The sequence below is a fragment of the Nerophis lumbriciformis genome, linkage group LG37, assembly GCF_033978685.3.
Source record: "Nerophis lumbriciformis linkage group LG37, RoL_Nlum_v2.1, whole genome shotgun sequence".
Lineage (NCBI taxonomy): Eukaryota > Metazoa > Chordata > Actinopteri > Syngnathiformes > Syngnathidae > Nerophis > Nerophis lumbriciformis.
In genome coordinates this window covers 4,440,717-4,456,202 of record NC_084584.2, presented here as the reverse complement: position 1 = coordinate 4,456,202, position 15,486 = coordinate 4,440,717, and the positions used below count along the sequence as shown (strand labels likewise).

Genomic DNA, 15,486 nt, shown 5'->3' with positions numbered 1-15,486 from the left:
AAAACGGAACCGGGAAGGGCACCGGGAATGAAGGACAAAAACTGGATTGCCCGGCAAAAAGCGGAAGTTTTGACCGATAAGCAAAAAAGATGTACTGTAGACGACCGCCACTACCGGAGGGAGAGGAAGGCCGTTACCGATAAAAAAGTGGCGATGCAATATACGTCAAAATGGCAAATGTTGATATTTCCTGGTACCGAGTCAGATACGGCCACGTGAACGAAGCTGTCCATCACTGCTGGACTCAGCTGGTCCATGACCTCGATCATTGGTTTGTCATCATCCTGGGAGGGGAGAAGAACCACACATTCATTATCCCACGTATCAGTCGTTTAAAGGAGCCATATGTCATAATTTCATGTCAAGTCCACCATTATATATGTCATTAATAAATCATGTCCTTTTCCAATTCCTCTATTACTGACGACAGTAGTTCAGCCGGGATATGCTCATTTCAAAATTTGATTTACAGCACCCGAAATATTGTTACTGTTTTCATTTCGATGTCCCGCCCCGCCACCGTTTTGACCAATTAGAAAGTCCGTGAGTGTGTCACATCCAGGTTGGCCACCTTGGTCTGGCTACTGCCACTGGTAAAGTTACTAAACATGTCAGATCTTAGTACATCTAAAAGTTACCATTCTCAACTTATTCATGACAAAGCCAGGAACAAAACCAAGATGGAGACGATCGAAGGGGGGAAAAGATTTCCTCATCTGACGGCAAACTTGCTAATTTCCTCCCTGATAGGTAAGTCAGGCATTTACCTTTTCTTATTACTTGTAATAAATGGAAATAGATATTTGGTATGTAAACTATATTGTCCAATACAGTCTATGATCTTGTCTAACAAAGCGAGTATGTTCCTGCCAACCAATGCTTAGTGTGATGGTGCTTCGGTCTGTGGAACGCTCTCCCTGACCACCTGAGGGCACCACAGACTGTGGATGCTTTTAAAAAAAGGGTTTTACCATTCTCAACTTATTCATGACAAAGCCAGGAACAAAACCAAGATGGAGACGATCGAAGGGGGAAAGGATTTCCTCATCTGACGCCAAACTTGCTAATTTCCTCCTTGATAGGTAAGTCAGGCATTTACCTTTTCTTATTACTTGTAATAAATGGAAATAGATATTTGGTATATATTGTCCAATACAGTCTATGATCTTGTCTAACAAAGCGAGTATGTTCCTGCCAACCAATGCTTAGTGTGATGGTGCTTCAGTCTGCGGAACGCTCTCCCTGACCACCTGAGGGCACCACAGACTGTGGATGATTTTAAAAAAGGCTTAAAAACCCTTCTTTTTAAAAAAGCCTCTTTTTTTTTTAGATACAGTATATGTGTGCTAGTTCTAGATTTTATTTGTATTTATTTGTATTATCTTTTTATTTATTTTTTTAATACACTGTAGCTGTTAGAATAATTGTTTGTAAGTTCTCACAAAAAAAATTTTTTGTGTTGAAATGAGTTCCGAGCAAGAAGACAAAAGCGGTCTTTGAAACCTACCAAGAAGAAAGCTCGTAAAACTCCTGTGTAAGGGGGAAAACCACATGAAGGGTTTTCTGTTTTCTCTCATGTATGGTAATCAACAGATCTGCCCAATTTCCAGACGAACTCTTTTTGAAGTATTTTACGAACTCTTTTTGAAGTATTTTACAAACTCTTTTTGAAGTATTTTACGAACTCTTTTTGAAGTATTTTATGGACCTCTTTTTTAAGTATTTTACGAACTCTTTTTGAACTATTTTATGGACCTCTTTTTGAAGTATTTTACGAACTCTTTTTGAAGTATTTTATGGACCTCTTTTTAAAGTATTTTACGAACTCTTTTTGAACTATTTTATGTACCTCTTTTTGAAGTATTTTATGAACTCTTTTTGAAGTATTTTATGGACCTCTTTTTAAAGTATTTTACGAACTCTTTTTGAACTATTTTATGGACCTCTTTTTAAAGTATTTTACAAACTCTTTTTGAACTATTTTATGTACCTCTTTTTGAAGTATTTTACGAACTCTTTTTGAAGTATTTTATGTACCTCTTTTTGAAGTATTTTACGAACTCTTTTTGAAGTATTTTATGGACCTCTTTTTAAAGTATTTTACGAACTCTTTTTGAACTATTTTATGGACCTCTTTTTAAAGTATTTGACGAACTCTTTTTGAACTATTTTATGTACCTCTTTTTGAAGTATTTTACGAACTCTTTTTGAAGTATTTTATGTACCTCTTTTTGAAATATTTTACGAACTCTTTTTGAAGTATTTTATGGACCTCTTTTTAAAGTATTTTACGAACTCTTTTTGAACTATTTTATGGACCTCTTTTTAAAGTATTTTACGAACTATTTTTGAACTATTTTATGGACCTCTTTTTGAACTATTTTACGAACTCTTTTTGGACTGACCTTTCCTGTGAATTGTTTACGATCTTTTCTGTGAACTTTTTTGCGACCTTTGTCCTTTGGAAACAGCGGTGGCCAGGTGGTCGGGGAGGGTCCAAAATAAAAGGAGGCATACAATCTTTTGGCAGAGCGTGCTGGAGATTGTAGAAGGGTACAATGTCCGGGCGACTCTCCTCAATATATTGAGTCCACATTGAATTCTGTCTCTGTTTAATTCTTTGCCTCTTGTCTTGTTTAATAAATGTCATCAGTGTTTGAACCTGATGGTAGCACTTTGAGGTTGTTTGCTCAATGGAAGGTGCTTTTTTTACAAATAAAATCTATTACTATTATTATTAGTGTAATGCTTAGCATGCTAGCCCAGTCAATGACACATGGACGTACATATGTCCATGTGTCATCCAACTGACAGGGCAAAAATATATATTTTGGACAAATAAAAGCTATGTGGATATGGGTAGTGTCAGTGCCTATTTTCTTCTCAATATGCTGAGGGAAATGGGTTCCAACATTAGTCATCATGGCAATGTGAAAGGTATGGAGAAAGCCAAATAACATGGTAAAATAATTCCTCATATGGACTGGACTCTCACTATTATGTTAGATCCACTATGGACTGGACTCTCACACTATTATGTTAAATCCACTATGGACTGGACTCTCACACTATTATGTTAGATCCACTATGGACTGGACTCTCACTATTATGTTAGATCCACTATGGACTGGACTCTCACACTATTATGTTAGATCCACTATGGACTGGACTCTCACTATTATGTTAGATCCACTATGGACTGGACTCTCACACTATTATGTTAAATCCACTATGGACTGGACTCTCACACTATTATGTTAGATCCACTATGGACTGGACTCTCACTATTATGTTAGATCCACTATGGACTGGACTCTCACACTATTATGTTAGATCCACTATGGACTGGACTCTCACACTATTATGTTAGATCCACTATGGACTGGACTCTCACACTATTATGTTAGATCCACTATGGACTGGACTCTCACTATTATGTTAGATCCACTATGGACTGGACTCTCACACTATTATGTTAAATCCACTATGGACTGGACTCTCACTATTATGTTAGATCCACTATGGACTGGACTCTCACTATTATGTTAGATCCACTATGGACTGGACTTTCTCACTATTATGTCACTCACATATGCGGTCCTCTCCAAGGTTTCTTATAGTCATTCACATCGATGTCCCATTGGGGTTGTGAGTTTTTCCTTGCCCTTATGTGGGCTCTGTACCGAGGATGTCATTGTGGCTTGTGCAGCCCTTTGAGACACTTGTGATTTAGGGCTGTATGAATAAACATTGATTGATTGATGATTGATTGGTGTTGGCACATTGTGGACCACATGCACCAAGTTATATGGCAATCTGGTTGTAGTCTTTGTTTTCTGATAGTACTGACAATAACCATTTGTTGTGATATTGTACACAGGCTGAAAATAGCCTCATTTATGTATAAAATGTGTGAGTTAGAGATTTGTTATTGACAAAACGCTTGTTTGTTCAGCTATTATGGTGCCAGTACCTCAACCCCTAGTAAGGAAGTTTGAAGTCCCTTAGAGTAGACCAGTCCATCCAGCTGTGTATCTGCCAACCTCAGTCAGTGAGAGGACTACAGAATTTTGAAGGTGATTGCAGTACCATTTCTGACCAGATTACTAGGGCCCGCATGGCCCATTGCATAAGGACTCCCTTTGGGAGTCCTTATGCAATGGGACATAAGGACCTATTGAATTTGTAAGGTTTTATTATTATTCTTCTTCCGCAACTTTGCGCTGTAATTTGACCCCCTTAGCATGCTTCAAAACTCACCAAATTTTACACACACATAATATACGTAGTAATATACGGCAAAACTTTTTATCAAAAAACCAAACCCCAAAACCCAAAATTGCGCTCTAGCGCCCCCTAGAAAGAAAACTGCTTATAACTCCCAGTACGAATGTTGTAGAGACATGAAACAAAAACCTCTATGTAGGTCTTACTTAGACCTACTTTTCATTAATTAATTTCCTCGGGCAAAAATCAACAGGAAGTTGGCAATTCCCCCTTCAAGACAAAAAAGTACTAAAAACAGTAACTTTTGCCTCTTTGAGCTGTATTTTCACCCTCTTAACACGCTTCAAAACTCACCAAACTGAACACACACATCAGGACTGGCAAAAATTGCGATCTAATAAAAAAACCTAACCCCAAATCTCAAAATTGCGCTCTAGCGCAATTTTTGAATAAAACGCAGAAAAAACTGCTCCTCGGAAGAAAAAAATGACAAAACTGCCTGTAACTCCCACTGGGAAGGTCGGAGAGACATGAAACAAAAACCTCTATGTAGGTCTCACTTAGCCCTACTTTTCATTAATTAATTTCCTCGGGCAAAAATCAACAGGAAGTTTGGCAATTCCCCCTTCAAGACAAAAAAGTACTAAAAACAGTAACTTTTGCCTCTTTGAGCTGTATTTTCACCCTCTTAACACGCTTCAAAACTCACCAAACTGAACACACACATCAGGACTGGCAAAAATTGCGATCTAATAAAAAAATCTAACCCCAAATCTCAAAATTGCGCTCTAGCGCAATTTTTGAATAAAACGCAGAAAAAACTGCTCCTTGGAAGAATAAAATGACAAAACTGCCTGTAACTCCCACTGGGAAAGTCGGAAAGACATGAAACAAAAACCTCTATGTAGGTCTCACTTAGACCTACATTTCATATATTGACAACCCCCAGCAAAAATCAACAGGAAGTTTGCAATTCCCCCTTCAAAACAATTGTTTTTTTTTAAACCGGTCACTTCTCTTCAAACATTATCTCCTCTGAGCGCGTTTGTCGTATCAGCTTCAAAATAACACAGGACAGAGATTGAACCCTTCCAAATAAAGGTTATTGAAAGAATTTTTCTAACTGCTCCGGTTTTGATTTTATGAGCCTTCAAAGAACCGCTGCGGTGATGCTGCTGCGCTGCTGTTTTTTTAAGATGGCTGCTTAAAAGCAGGAAGCACCAACGTGCCCACACAATGCAGACAAGGTAGGTACACTAGACAAAAGTCTTGGGACACTTCAGACTAAAAGTAGACTAAAGTATTGGGACACTTAGGACTAGCACTGAACAAAAGTATTGGGACACGTACCACGACAACTGGACAAAAGTATTGGGACACTTGGGACTACAACTTGACAAAAGTATTGGGACACTTATGACTACCACTGGACTAAAGTATTGGGACACTTAGGATGAAAACTGGACAAAAGTATTGGTACACTTGGGACTACATTTTGACAAAAGTATTGGGACACTTATGACAACCACTGGACAAAAGTATTGGGACACTTATGACGAAAACTGGCCAAAAGTATTGGGACACTTACACTGGACAAAAGTATTGGGACAGTTAAGACGAAAACTGGACAAATGTCTTGGGACACTTCTCACTAAAAGTAGACTAAAGTATTGGGACACTTATGAATACCACTGAACAAAAGTATTGGGACACGTACCACGACAACTGGACAAAAGTATTGGGACACTTGGGACTACAACTTGACAAAAGAATTGGGACACTTATGACTACCACTGGACTAAAGTATTGGGACACTTAGGATGCAAACTGGCCAAAAGTATTGGGACACTTAGGACGAAAACTGGACAAAAGTATTGGGACACTTGGGACTACATTTTGACAAAAGGATTGGGACACTTATGACAACCACTGGACAAAAGTATTGGGACACTTATGACGAAAACTGGCCAAAAGTATTGGGACACTTACACTGGACAAAAGTATTGGGACACTTACACTGGACAAAAGTATTGGGACACTTACACTGGACAAAAGTATTGGGACAGTTAAGACGAAAACTGGACAAAAGTCTTGGGACACTTCTCACTAAAAGTAGACTAAAGTATTGGGACACTTATGACTACCACTGAACAAAAGTATTGGGACACGTACCACGACAACTGGACAAAAGTATTGGGACACTTGGGACTACAACTTGACAAAAGAATTGGGACACTTATGACTACCACTGGACTAAAGTATTGGGACACTTATGACGAAAACTGGCCAAAAGTATTGGGACACTTACACTGGCCAAAAGTATTGGGACACTTACACTGGACAAAAGTATTGGGACACTTAGGATGCAAACTGGCCAAAAGTATTGGGACACTTAGGACGAAAACTGGACAAAAGTATTGGGACACTTGGGACTACATTTTGACAAAAGTATTGGGACACTTATGACAACCACTGGACTAAAGTATTGGGACACTTATGACGAAAACTGGCCAAAAGTATTGGGACACTTACACTGGACAAAAGTATTGGGACACTTACACTGGACAAAAGTATTGGGACACTTACACTGGACAAAAGTATTGGGACAGTTAAGACGAAAACTGGACAAAAGTCTTGGGACACTTCTCACTAAAAGTAGACTAAAGTATTGGGACACTTATGACTACCACTGAACAAAAGTATTGGGACACGTACCACGACAACTGGACAAAAGTATTGGGACACTTGGGACTACAACTTGACAAAAGAATTGGGACACTTATGACTACCACTGGACTAAAGTATTGGGACACTTATGACGAAAACTGGCCAAAAGTATTGGGACACTTACACTGGCCAAAAGTATTGGGACACTTACACTGGACAAAAGTATTGGGACACTTAGGATGCAAACTGGCCAAAAGTATTGGGACACTTAGGACGAAAACTGGACAAAAGTATTGGGACACTTGGGACTACATTTTGACAAAAGTATTGGGACACTTATGACAACCACTGGACAAAAGTATTGGGACACTTATGACGAAAACTGGCCAAAAGTATTGGGACACTTACACTGGACAAAAGTATTGGGACACTTACACTGGACAAAAGTATTGGGACAGTTAAGACGAAAACTAGACAAAAGTCTTGGGACACTTCTCACTAAAAGTAGACTAAAGTATTGGGACACTTAGGACTACCACTGGACAAAAGTATTGGGACACTTACACTGGACAAAAGTTTTGGGACACTTGAGACTAAAACTTGACAAAAGTATTGGGACACTTAGGACAAATACGCGGGCCCGACCAATGCTGCTTGCAGCTTTAATTACATATGGCTCCTTTAGCGTTTATTTTTTATTTCTGTTCTTTCATTCCCCAAGACAAGTGTTACTGTACCTCGGCGTGTCCGAGCGCGGTGAAGAGGCAGCGTATCTCCCGGAGCACGCCCACCGCCAGCTTCCTGGTGCTGATCTGACAGGAGCAGAGGAGCAGCAAGGCCAGGCCCTCCACGGCGTGGAGCACGGAGCAGTGCGGGCTTCGCTCGGACATCCTGGGGCTGGCCTGAGTGAGAGGAAGGGACCGCAGCGGGTGAACAATGACCCAGCAACAAAAAAAAAAGGAGTGGTGTCTTTGACCGACCTCGACGCCGCCTCGCATCTTGCCCTGCAGCTGCAGCGCTAACCTCCACTGGGTGAGCAGCTGCAGCAGGAGCTTGACGGACGCGTCCTGAAGACCCTGCTGGGTGTCTTGGACCTGGGCGAGAGATGGAGGAGGTGCTGAATGTACAAACCCCCAAAAGCAGTGAAGTTGTCACGTTCAGATAATCATGAACTTAGAATTTAATGGCAGCAACAAATTGCAAAAAAGGCATTTTCACCACTGTGTTACATGGCCTTTCCTTTTAACAACACTCAGTAAAGGTTTGGGAACTGAGAAGACACATTTTTGAAGTGGAATTCTTTCCCATTCTTGCTTGATGTACAGCTTAAGCTGTTCAACAGTCTCCCTTCTCATATTTTAGCCTTCAACATTCTCAACGGGAGACAGGTCTGGACTACAGGCAGGCCAGTCTAGTACCCACACTCTTTTACTATTACACTGTTGTTGTCATGTCTGTGTAATCATGTTTTGTTTTAAGTCATGTTTTGTTTAGTTTCTGGCTTTTCACTCCCTTGTCTTGTTTGCATGATTACCCATTAGTTTCACCTGTTCCACGTTTGGACTCATTGTGCACTCTTGTTTGTCACCATAGCAACCATTAGTTTTCACCTGTCACGTCACGCACCTGTTTCACGTTTTGAGTCACGCACCTGCTTTCACTAATCATGTCCATAGTATTTAAGTTCATTCATTTTCTGTTGTTCGTCCTGACGACATCCCCGCATTTATGCCCTCTGCGCACTTCATGTCCATGCCAAGTAAGTTTGTTTATTATTGCCACAGTTAGTGTTTTTTTGTTGTTCATAGTTTTTTGCCCTCGTGCAAGTCTTTTGTTTTCGTTAGTCAAGTTTGTACCTCCGCCCCTGTGCGCGCTTTTCGTTTATTCTTTTTTGATAGTTTAAATAAATCATGTACCCACCTTCAAGCCTTGACCAGTCCAATTCACTTGCACCTCGGGAGAACAAATCAAGCCATAGTCCAAGTCATGACAGTTGTAACACATGGCTTGGCATCGTCTTGCTGAAATAAGCAGGGGCGTCCATGATAACGTTGCTTGGATGGCAACATATGTTGCTTCAAAAGCTGTATGTACCTTTCAGCATTAATGGCGCCTTCACAGATGTGTAAGTTACCCATGTCTTGGGCACTAATACACCCCCATACCATCACACATGCTGGCTTTTACACTTTGCGCCTAGAACAGTCCGGATGGTTCTTTTCCTCTTTGGACGTCCACAGTTTCCAAAAACAATCTGAAATGTGGACTCGTCAGACCACAGAACACTTTTCCACTTTGCATCAGTCCATCTTAGATGAGCTTGGGCCGGCGTTTCTGGGTGTTGTTGATAAATGGCTTTGGCTTTGCATAGTAGAGTTTTAACTTGCACTTACAGATGTAGCTGTCATGACTTGATCTTGGGTGTTTGCTTTTCCGGGATGCAACGGAAAGTTGGCACGGGCGAGACGGGAATGAAGGTACATGATTTATTTAAAGACTATAAATACAAAAAAAGGATCAAACAAAAAGCGCGCCCAGTGGCGGAGAATAAACTATGAAAAACAAAAAGACTATAAACATGGAACAAAAACTTACTTGGCAGAAACTATGAACAATTAAACAAAACACTACCTGTGGCTTAATAAACAAACTTACTTGGCATGGACATGAAGTGCGCAGCGGTGGACAGAGTGTGACAGGGGGCATAAATGCGGGGATGTCGTCAGGACGAACAACAGAAAATGAATGAACTTAAATACTATGGACATGATTAGTGAAAGCAGGTGCGTGACTCAAAACGTGAAACAGGTGCGTGACGTGACAGGTGAAAACTAATGGTTGCTATGGTGACAAACAAGGGTGCACAATGAGTCCAAACGTGGAACAGGTGAAACTAATGGGTAATCATGCAAACAAGACAAGGGAGTGAAAAGCCAGAAACTAAACAAAACATGACTTAAAACAAAACATGATTACACAGACATGACAGTAGCGACCAACTGTAGTTACTGACAGTGGTTTTCTGAAGTGTTCCTGAGCCCATGTGGTGATATCCTTTACACACCGATGTGGCTTTTTGATGCAGTACCGCCTGAGGGATCGAAGGTGCGTAATATCATGGCTTACGTGTGGTGATTTCTCCAGATTCTCTGAACCTTTTGATGATATTACGGAGCGTAGATGGTGAAATCCTTAAATTCCTTGCAATAGCTGGTTGAGAAATGTTGTTCTTAAACAATTTGCTCACGCATTTGTTGACAAAGTGGTGACCCTCGACTGAGCATTTCATGGAAGCTGCTTTTATACCCAATCATAGCACCCACCTGTTCCCAATTAGCCTGCACACCTGTGGGATGTTCCAAATAAGTGTTTGATGAGCATTCCTCAACGTTCTCTGTCTTTTTTGCCACTTGTGCCAGATTTTTTGAAACATGTGACAGGCATCAAATTCCAAATGAGCTAATATTTGCAACAAATAAAAGTTTCTCAGTGTGAACATGAAATATCTTATCTTTGCAGTCGATTCAATCGAATATACAAACCCCGTTTCCATATGAGTTGGGAAATTGTGTTAGATGTAAATATAAACGGAATACAATGATTTGCAAATCATTTTCAAGCCATATTCAGTTGAATATGCTACAAAGACAACATATTTGATGTCCAAACTCATAAACATTTTTTTTTTTGCAAATAATCATTCACTTTAGAAATAACACGTGACAAAGAAGTTGTGAAAGGTGGCAATAAATACTGATAAAGTTGAGGAATGCTCATCAAACACTTATTTGGAACATCCCACAGGTGTGCAGGCTAATTGGGAACAGGTGGGTGCCATGATTGGGTATAAAAGTAGATTCCGTGAAATGCTCAGTCATTCACAAACAAGGACGGGGCGAGGGTCACCACTTTGTCAACAAATGCGTGAGCAAATTGTTGAACAGTTTAAGAAAAACCTTTCTCAACCAGCTATTGCAAGGAATTTCGGGATTTCACCATCTACGCTCCGTAATATCATCAAAGGGTTCAGAGAATCTGCACGTAAGCAGCTAAGCCCGTGACCTTCCATCCCTCAGGCTGTACTGCATCAACAAGCGACATCGGTGTGTAAAGGATATCACCACATGGGCTCAGGAACACTTCAGAAACCCACTGTCAGTAACTACAGTTGGTCGCTACATCTGTAAGTGCAAGTTAAAACTCTCCTATGCAAGGCGAAAACCGTTTTATCAACAACACCCAGAAACGCCGTCGGCTTCGCTGGGCCTGAGCTCATCTAAGATGGACTCATGCAAAGTGGAAAATTGTTCTGTGGTCTGACGAGTCCACATTTCAAATTGTTTTTGGAAACTGTGGACGTCAAAGAGGAAAAGAACCATCCGGATTGTTCTAGGCGCAAAGTGTAAAAGGCAGCATGTGTGATGGTATGGGGGTGTATTAGTGCCCAAGACATGGGTAACTTACACATCTGTGAAGGCGCCATTAATGCTGAAAGGTACATACAGGTTTTGGAGCAACATATGTTGCCATCCAAGCAACGTTACCATGGACGCCCCTGCTTATTTCAGCAAGACAATGCCAAGCCACTGTCATGACTTGGTCCTGGGGTTTAGTTTTTCTGGGATGCAACGGAAAGTTGGCTCGGGCGAGACGGGAATGTAAGTACATTTTTTATTGAAACACTAGAACTACAAAAAAGGATCAAACAAAAGGCGCGCACAATGGCGGAGAACAAACTATGAAACCAAACACTTGCACAAAGGCAAAAACTATGAACAACAAAAAACACTAACTGTGGCTTAATAAACAAAAACTTACTTGGCATGGAACCGGCATGAAAAAAAGAGTAGCAAGGGTCATAAGGGTGTGGAGAGTGCGCAGAAGCATAAATGCGGGGATGTCACCAGAAAGACAAACTAAAAACACTGAACTTAAATACTACAGACATGATTAACGAAAACAGGTGCGTGACTCAAAACTTGACTGTTGAACAACTTAAGCTGGACATCAAGCAAGAATGGGAAAGAATTCCACCTGAGAAGCTTCAAAAATGTGTCTCCTCAGTTCCCAAATGTTTACTGAGTGTTGTTAAAAGGAAAGGCCATGTAACACAGTGGTGAACATGCCCTTTCCCAACTACTTTGGCACGTGTTGCAGCCATGAAATTCCAAGGCATGGGTAACTTACACATCTGTGAAGGCGCCATTAATGCTGAAAGGTACATACAGGTTTTGGAACAACATATGCTGCCATCTAAGCGCCGTCTTTTTCATGGACGCCCCTGCTTATTTCAGCGGGACAATGCCAAGCCACATTCAGCACGTGTTATAACAGCGTGGCTTCGTAAAAAAAGAGTGGGAAAGAATTCCACTTTCAAAGCTTCAACAATTACTTTCCTCAGTTCCCAAACGTTTATTGAGTGTTGTTAAAAGGAAAGGCCATGTAACACAGTGGTGAACATGCCCTTTCCCAACTACTTTGGCACGTGTTGCAGCCATGAAATTCCAAGGCATGGGTAACTTACACATCTGTGAAGGCGCCATTAATGCTGAAAGGTACATACAGGTTTTGGAACAACATATGCTGCCATCTAAGCGCCGTCTTTTTCATGGACGCCCCTGCTTATTTCAGCAGGACAATGCCAAGCCACATTCAGCACGTGTTATAACAGCGTGGCTTCGTAAAAAAAGAGTGGGAAAGAATTCCACTTTCAAAGCTTCAACAATTACTTTCCTCAGTTCCCAATTGTTTATTGAGTGTTGTTAAAAGGAAAGGCCATGTAACACAGTGGTGAACATGCCCTTTCCCAACTACTTTGGCACGTGTTGCAGCCATGAAATTCCAAGGCATGGGTAACTTACACATCTGTGAAGGCACCATTAATGCTGAAAGGTACATACAGGTTTTGGAACAACATATGCTGCCATCTAAGCGCCGTCTTTTTCATGGACGCCCCTGCTTATTTCAGCGGGACAATGCCAAGCCACATTCAGCACGTGTTACAACAGCGTGGCTTCGTAAAAAAAGAGTGGGAAAGAATTCCACTTTCAAAGCTTCAACAATTACTTTCCTCAGTTCCCAAACGTTTATTGAGTGTTGTTAAAAGGAAAGGCCATGTAACACAGTGCTGAACATGCCCTTTCCCAACTACTTTGGCACGTGTTGCAGCCATGAAATTCCAAGGCATGGGTAACTTACACATCTGTGAAGGCGCCATTAATGCTGAAAGGTACATACAGGTTTTGGAACAACATATGCTGCCATCTAAGCGCCGTCTTTTTCATGGACGCCCCTGCTTATTTCAGCGGGACAATGCCAAGCCACATTCAGCACGTGTTATAACAGCGTGGCTTCGTAAAAAAAGAGTGGGAAAGAATTCCACTTTCAAAGCTTCAACAATTACTTTCCTCAGTTCCCAAACGTTTATTGAGTGTTGTTAAAAGGAAAGGCCATGTAACACAGTGGTGAACATGCCCTTTCCCAACTACTTTGGCACGTGTTGCAGCCATGAAATTCCAAGGCATGGGTAACTTACACATCTGTGAAGGCGCCATTAATGCTGAAAGGTACATACAGGTTTTGGAACAACATATGCTGCCATCTAAGCGCCGTCTTTTTCATGGACGCCCCTGCTTATTTCAGCAGGACAATGCCAAGCCACATTCAGCACGTGTTATAACAGCGTGGCTTCGTAAAAAAAGAGTGGGAAAGAATTCCACTTTCAAAGCTTCAACAATTACTTTCCTCAGTTCCCAATTGTTTATTGAGTGTTGTTAAAAGGAAAGGCCATGTAACACAGTGGTGAACATGCCCTTTCCCAACTACTTTGGCACGTGTTGCAGCCATGAAATTCCAAGGCATGGGTAACTTACACATCTGTGAAGGCACCATTAATGCTGAAAGGTACATACAGGTTTTGGAACAACATATGCTGCCATCTAAGCGCCGTCTTTTTCATGGACGCCCCTGCTTATTTCAGCGGGACAATGCCAAGCCACATTCAGCACGTGTTACAACAGCGTGGCTTCGTAAAAAAAGAGTGGGAAAGAATTCCACTTTCAAAGCTTCAACAATTACTTTCCTCAGTTCCCAAACGTTTATTGAGTGTTGTTAAAAGGAAAGGCCATGTAACACAGTGCTGAACATGCCCTTTCCCAACTACTTTGGCACGTGTTGCAGCCATGAAATTCCAAGGCATGGGTAACTTACACATCTGTGAAGGCACCATTAATGCTGAAAGGTACACACAGGTTTTGGAACAACATATGCTGCCATCTAAGCGCCGTCTTTTTCATGGACGCCCCTGCTTATTTCAGCAGGACAATGCCAAGCCACATTCAGCACGTGTTATAACAGCGTGGCTTCGTAAAAAAAGAGTGGGAAAGAATTCCACTTTCAAAGCTTCAATAATTACTTTCCTCAGTTCCCAAACGTTTATTGAGTGTTGTTAAAAGGAAAGGCCATGTAACACAGTGGTGAACATGCCCTTTCCCAACTACTTTGGCACGTGTTGCAGCCATGAAATTCCAAGGCATGGGTAACTTACACATCTGTGAAGGCGCCATTAATGCTGAAAGGTACATACAGGTTTTGGAACAACATATGCTGCCATCTAAGCGCCGTCTTTTTCATGGACGCCCCTGCTTATTTCAGCAGGACAATGCCAAGCCACATTCAGCACGTGTTATAACAGCGTGGCTTCGTAAAAAAAGAGTGGGAAAGAATTCCACTTTCAAAGCTTCAACAATTACTTTCCTCAGTTCCCAATTGTTTATTGAGTGTTGTTAAAAGGAAAGGCCATGTAACACAGTGGTGAACATGCCCTTTCCCAACTACTTTGGCACGTGTTGCAGCCATGAAATTCTAAGTTAATTATCCATCCATCCATTTTCTACCGCTTATTCCCTTTGGGGTCGCGGGGGGCGCTGGAGCCTATCTCAGCTACAATCGGGCGGAAGGCAGGGTACACCCTGGACAAGTCGCCACCTCATCGCAGGGCTAAGTTAATTATTATTTGCAAAAAAAATAAATAAAGTTTATCAGTTTGAACATCAAATATGTTGTCTTTGTAGTGCATTCAATTGAATATGGGTTGAAAATTGAGAATCATTGTATTCCGTTTATATCTAACACAATTTCCCAACTCATATGGAAACGGGGTTCGTACCATTTACACAACGTGACAACTTCACTGCTTTTGGGGTTTTGTATTTCCCGGCCTGTGGATGTGGATAATGTGCGGCGGTTCTACCTCGCGTAAGAGGAAGTGCGTGTAGCCGAAGAGGACGTCCTCCCTCCAGTCGGAGAAGTCCAGTAGCAGGCTCTGAAGGGAGTTCTGGGAGATGAGCCGCAGCTCGTCGTCCATGTGCACCGTGAGTCTGCGGCGAGGAGACAAAGTCAAGTAAATAAGGCGACGGGTGAAGCGGGCGGGTGTGCGCTCACCGTGAGAGGAGGTCGATGAGCTCGGGTTTGGACATTCCGTCAGGGAGGATGCGGGGCACGGCGGCGACACACGTCCGGAACAGGTCGATTTTAGGCTTCCTTTCGCCGCTGTCGAAGACCAGGAGGGACCTCGTGAGGCCTGCTTGTTTT

The 15,486-nt window shown here is 41.6% G+C and overlaps 1 protein-coding gene across 1 annotated transcript in view; it reads right to left on the bottom strand.

The window, feature by feature from the left end:
• The window catches only part of fryb (furry homolog b (Drosophila)), a 231,855-nt gene that overhangs the window by 127,479 nt on the left and 88,890 nt on the right, over nucleotides 1-15,486 (bottom strand). Inside the window, exons 17-20 of the mRNA XM_072912548.1 lie at nucleotides 15,337-15,444; nucleotides 15,146-15,272; nucleotides 7,632-7,988; nucleotides 198-284 (exon numbers count right to left, since the gene is read on the bottom strand). Of these exons, the coding sequence (XP_072768649.1) occupies nucleotides 198-284; nucleotides 7,632-7,988; nucleotides 15,146-15,272; nucleotides 15,337-15,444 (679 nt within the window). The remainder of the gene's footprint in view (nucleotides 1-197; nucleotides 285-7,631; nucleotides 7,989-15,145; nucleotides 15,273-15,336; nucleotides 15,445-15,486) is intronic.